The following is a 6,295-nucleotide window of genomic DNA, read 5'->3' on the forward strand; positions in this document are numbered from 1 at the left end:
GTCTTGGTCTTGTCTCGGTCTCGCCCTCCCTTGGTCTTGGTCTCGACTTGGTCCAAATCCTAAAAGTCTTGGTCTTGTCTCGGTCTCGAGACACTGTGGTCTTGGTCTTGACTTAGTCTCGGGTTAGGTGGTCTTGACTACAACACTAGCGTCAAGTATAAGCGTCTACACCGCTGGCGAAGGTGCGCCCTGTGCAACACACAAAGTCACGACTATAACTGAACCTTTAAACTGCACAACTACTGTGTATCTGTGAAGCAGAAATGAGCACACACACAAATGTACGAAGAGTGATGGATTTAACAAAACACTTTCTTTTCTCCACCTGTTCACACTTTAGGTTTTGTCTGAGCCTTGGCGTCTCTCCACTAGCCAGACCCCCATTCAGCAGTTAAATCTGTTTGACCTGAAGAACCACCCGGATTTTATATCGCTTGGTGGAGGATTTGGACCTGTGAGTAATGCACMCTTTTTAAGTGTAAATTTGAGTCACATGGAGTGCTTTTTTGTCTATTAAATTTTAGTTTTGTGGTTTGTAAAAGTAATGGGACACACGGAATTTTTTTTTACCATGGTTGGTTTGTTGGGTATTAATTCGAATCGGATTTTTTTGGGATATGTTTATATCCCTTCAGGGGGGTGTCCAGAATTTTTTCTTACGTTAAAGTACCTGTGACATCAAATTTTTGTAATAAATATGAATGTATTTTTGGAAAAATAACATTGGCAACATACTGTAAAAAAGATTTAACGTCACTGAGATGAACAGCTGTTGAGATATTTGCATGTGAAGTAACAGGAAGTGATGTCGAAGGGGAATGTCTGAATGTAAACAGTGTGTTGCTAAAATGGCTAACRACACAGACTGTAGAGAAGAATCTGATGTTTCTTAAGATTATTTTAATCACTATCATAGAAAGATGAGGAAGAGTCGTAGTTCAAATAATGTTTCAATAAACAAAAACCAGGAAGTTTTCTTTCTTGGAGTTCCCCTTTGATGTCACTTCCTGTTTCACTTTAGTTGAGCCAAATTTAAAAGAAATGTGCCAATTCTGTCACATAACGAGTAAAATCATGTGTTTTATGCCAAGTTTCTCAAATATAAATATTTTCTTTGACTTCATTTTTAATGGAGATGGATATGCACGTCACAGGCACTTAAAATAAACCACCTCAACTGACTGCTTTCAGTACAGAGGAACAGCAACTCTACTTGAAACTCAACTATGAGGTTATAAATTTGGGTATTCAGGCTCAGCCACTCTGCAGAGGACACTGATTTTAGCCACTTTTATTACACTGATTCTTTCAGTCATTATCCTGAGCTCATGGCCTTGGAATAGTAGAATAGAATAGAAACAGCCTTTATTGTCCTGCGCGGGGAAATTCAGGTGTATTARCAGCAGCAGATACAKCAACTGTAGTAATAATATTAGAATGTCACTTCCTAGGGAGGTTGTGAACATCACTTCTGAACCTCATACATTTTCTTTTTGGCTCAGATCTATTTTAAGTGCGAAAGACTCGATCCAGCATCCAAATCACTTCACACGTTGCCTCAGTTTGCCTATCAATGTCTCGCTCCAATCTTTCTTCACTTTAGAATAAGACCCTGAGATACTTAAACAACTTTACTTGAGGCAGAAGCTCACCTACATCTTGGAGTTTGCAATCCAATCTTTCCCCACTGAGGCTGTAAACTGCTCCAGGACCTGTTGAATATTTTCCCTTAATGAGACCAACTGAACACTTTATTTTTCTCAGATTAATAAAATATTTAGAATCAAATTAATAATAATCCCTGCGATGGACTGGAGGCCGCCTCCTGTTCGTCGACCCCTGGAGATAAACTTACACACCCTTGTGACCCTGAACAGGAACAAGCGGGTATAGAAGATGAATGACGATGAGAGAATTTTCAATCAAATAARTTCTAATGTCATATTTCTGTCACATTAGGTTGCAGATGATGGTTATGGAGTTTCATACATMATTGTTGGAGAGGACTTGTTAAACTTCCATGTGTCATCAAAGTATTCCTGCAATGATACTGTAAGTAAAGTGTCTATATCTTCTGTTTTGTTGTTTTTTACTCATAGTATTTAAATATTTGTATAGGTAACTGTTAAATATAAAATAACACCCTGCAGGATCAGTTACTTTAAAGGGGCAATATCATGTAAAATCAACTTTTTTAGCTTTATATCATGTTATAATGTTATCCTCTCATCAAAAACATGCCCAAAGTCTTGATTTATCTCATTCATGCATGTTTGTGAAATCCTGTGCTGTCTGTCCTGAGGCAGCCAGGCAAGGGAGCAAAAATGACCGGTTGGGCCTAGAACCGCCTTTTGGGATTAGCTCCTCCTCTGGGCTCTCCTGTGAGCTTCCTCTTCACAGCCTGTCTCAGTTCATTTCATTCCTTCCTCCTGTTTTAACCAAAGTCGAGGTCATCCTTAGYGACTCCCTTTTTAGATACTAACACACGGACTGAGCCTTGACAGAAAAAAGAGAACGAAAGAAGAAAGACGAGAAAACACCAGTTTCACCTCTGAGATATTTTTCCTTTTACAGGAAAATTCAGCCTTTGTCAATCAGATTTGTCTCATGAGCCAGTGAGCAATTCTTGTTGTCTAGAATCAAGACACCTTCAGTCTTGATTCAACAACAGCTTTGAAGCTCCATTATTTTGAAACTTCTGATGAGAAGCTTTTATTTTTTTGGGGAAAAAAACCTGAGCAGAGAACCTTCTTTCTCTCTGCCGGACAAAAGCAGACCTTCTGAGATGCTGTAAACAAAACGTGGGGTTTTTGACTGGTCGTAAGGTTCCTGACCTGGATATCTTAACAAACCGAGTGACTCCTGTCCACATGCTTGACCTGACAGTCAAAAACACCAACAGGTAAAGCTGCGTTTTGTAAAGTGTTCGGAGGTCCAGCTGACGCGGTGGTGAAGACGCAGGGTGCTCATTCTGGCTTTCATACTTTGATAAGATAACTGATAATTCTTAAATCTTAAAACTAATCCTTCTTTTTCTTTACTGTTCTTAATCTTAAAACCTTGCCATAAGTGTAATGTGCCTGTAAACATCTGGTTTATCAAGATCTAAACCTAAAGTTCACTGTTGTTCTTTTTGAGTTGTCATATTTTACATTTATCATTACGGACGCGCAAGTGATTCCTGTAGATGTTTTAACTCATAAAGTTCTGATTATTCACATTAGTTTGTACATAAGTAGTTTATTTTATTCTGTAAATAAATGTAATTTATTTTRGAAAACTTGACTGAGTTGGCAAATTATTGTGTGTGCATGTTTCTTACATTCACATGAAGGGTATTTCATCTCCCCAGAGAGAACTCGTGATTCCTCATAACTTTAGGTTTTGAGAAGTGTAGAGACCGATARTCTCTTACAATGTTAAAAGAAAATGAAACTACAAGTTACAAGAATAAAGTCATAACATTACAAGATTAAAGTCATAATATTACAAGAATAAAGTAATAATGTTACAAGAAAAAAAGTCAAAATATTCTTGCCTTTACATGAAAAAGCATGCAGTTATCACTGCATTAAAATGAGGAATGTTGAGCAACTTGTCAAGTTGTTTTTCTAGCATTGCTTAAAAYAAATAGTTAATCTTTTAGCACATCAGCATCAAATTATCAGTAGCAGGACTTAGATATTGTGCAAACGACTATAAACGGAAGCTGTATTGTAATGCACTGTATTAGTCGTCACATAGCTGAATTTGGATGAAATCATATTAATCTAACAGTGATCCAGGTCATCACTGACAACTTTATAAACACAGAGACATGGCTGTACACAGCAAGTGTGAGGAAAATAAGGAGGAAATGAACAGGAAATGGACACGTCATGTAAGATTGTCTTTTTAGCCTGTAATATTACGACTTTATTCTCATAATATTATGACTTTATCTTCATAATAATAGTTTAAAAAATCTGTGTGGCCCTAATACTCTGTTGTAGATACTGGAGCCAAACCCGAATTGTTAATGTTTATTTATTTACGTTTAACGTTTTAACTGTGAAGTTATTCTTTTAGTAAAAAGACGTGTAATTACACGTTCCAACGCATTTTAAGTCCGACATGAAACTGATCACTATGGCAACGGGGAGCACGTCGTCACGCAAACTCACGTGAAGCCGATGTCAGGCGAAGGTAGACCGTCTCATTTCAAGCCTACCTGGCCCAGCAAGGATGTGGTCCACGTGGCCCAGCTAGGCAGGGTCCTCATGAGGACCCAGCCCATGAATTGAGACACAGCCACCCAGCCCCATGCTGAAAAGGGTGGGACAGAAGCAGCAGAAGGAGGTTTTTAAAGAGACAGAGGCCAATTTCAAGGCGTTTAGAAACAGATATGGACAAGTCAAGTTTATTTCCTATTTAAACATATAAACAGCATTTTAATAACATTACTTTATTATGTATAGAATTTAAATATATGCCTGAGAAATGCATAATGTTGCCCCTTTAATCTTTGTGGGGGGGTGTCAATCTCATTTGTCCGTGCTTATTTGTTTGCAGTCTACTAACATGTTTTTTTTCTGTGAAAGCATGCATATACTTATACTGTATATAAGAAACCAAATTATTTGTATTTCATGTTTTATATTATTGCATTTGGCCTGCAGTCCTCAGATTGATTTTAATTATGGCTCTCTCAGAGAAAATGTTTGGGCACCCCTGGTTTAAATCAAAGACATCCAGTGAGTGCATGTTCGTACCCTCACCACCAGATTTCATCCACAACTCCGTGATGTGTGAGGCACTTGAAACCCATTCAAACCTGAAAGCACAATGATAGTGTCCAATTACTGGAGATATTTAATGAAGGTGTTCTGATGATCTGTGCTACCCATCAGTCTGTCCTATCTTRTGGTAATGTGCATGCACAGACCTATGTTACATCGTAAGTTGCTTACCCAAGTTTCTTGCACTTTACAAACCAAATTGGCAAATTGAGTTTAAAACCAGGTATTTATTGCTGGAAACAATTTCAACTTTTTTTTTTACCTTGGACAGTAGAAATCACTCGAGCAGTCTCCGATGCATGAATGCTAGGGCTTCGGTTTTATCTACATTTAAGACCAATTTAAGAGCAATGCAAATGAGACTGAACAATGTTAAATGCAGACTGTAAAAACTTGAGTGAAATTGTAAGAGTGAACAAGAGCAACAATAAATTACCAGGTCATCAGCATATAAATGATAAAAGGTATTTGACAAATTGTTAAAAGTTATTTGTAGCGTTAGAAAATAAAATGGGTCCTAGGACTGAACYCTGCAGAACCCCATTTGTGATCTTGAGAGAGAGAGAGATGAGGAGGAGGAAGAGCCCACCCACTGTATACACTGGGTTCTTTTTTATAAGTAGCAGTAAACCAAGAGACAGCTTAATTTGAAAGGCCATTCATTCTAATACAGCATTTTAATCAAAAGTGTGTAATCCACAATATCAAATGCCTTGGACAAGTCGATGAACACAGCAACACAACAAATCAAGTGCAATAAGATAATTTAAAACCTTTAATGTGACATTAACAGTGCTGTGATGTTTTCTAAAATGTAAATTAGTTAAAATACCATTTGAATCCAAAAACACAAGTTGGCCAGCAACAAGTTTTTCCAAAGATTTTTTTTCTAAAATATGTAATTTGGTTTAGTTATTCATTTCAGTGGGTTCTCCCCCTTTCAGTAGAAAGTTAAAGGTAGAGAAAATAACTTGACTGTTGAGGCAAACCATTAAAACCACTACTGTTCTACCTAACATACTCTTTAAACTTTTTATGACTTTTTTATGACTGAGAATCTACCAAGGGTGTAAATTCTGGTAACAAGCCAGTAGCTACAGTYCCTCAGAGTGACCCAAAGTGACCTTGCCATGAAGAAATTTCATTGCATTTATATGTGTGTCTGTGCAGTTAGCCTTACACTTGTAAAGAAAAAAAATGAATACAGAGTCGGCATCTAAGTGTTGCCACCCACAAATGTGTTGACATTTTTTGACCTTTTCCTCATATCACTACTCTTGTTTTTCCTCAGGACTCTCACAGATTTGGAGATCAGATAAAGAAAGCTCTCGGAGATATCATGGCTCTTCTGTCAACTGACAGCAAAACCTCTCTCTCCTCCAAAGGCACAGTTCACTCACAGTCCAAGTAGACTGCCTGAACCCAGCCTGACAAATTTTACCATCAGTACCTCATGATTGAGGACCTCTGATGTTGCTGGGGCAAGATGTAAATTTACAAACAGGATAGTTTAACCT

The 6,295-nt window shown here is 37.7% G+C and overlaps 1 protein-coding gene across 1 annotated transcript in view; it reads left to right on the plus strand.

Annotated features, from left to right (window-relative positions):
- Positions 1-6,295, plus strand: part of cpt1a2b (carnitine palmitoyltransferase 1A2b) — a gene marked incomplete at its 3' end in the record, with an annotated part of 41,679 nt that extends 35,384 nt beyond the window's left edge. The window contains 3 exon segments of the mRNA XM_014025592.1: positions 341-454; positions 1,960-2,052; positions 6,070-6,295. Coding sequence (XP_013881046.1) covers positions 341-454; positions 1,960-2,052; positions 6,070-6,189 — 327 coding nt within the window.

The sequence above is a fragment of the Austrofundulus limnaeus genome, unplaced genomic scaffold, assembly GCF_001266775.1.
Source record: "Austrofundulus limnaeus strain Quisiro unplaced genomic scaffold, Austrofundulus_limnaeus-1.0 Scaffold486, whole genome shotgun sequence".
Taxonomy (NCBI): domain Eukaryota; kingdom Metazoa; phylum Chordata; class Actinopteri; order Cyprinodontiformes; family Rivulidae; genus Austrofundulus; species Austrofundulus limnaeus.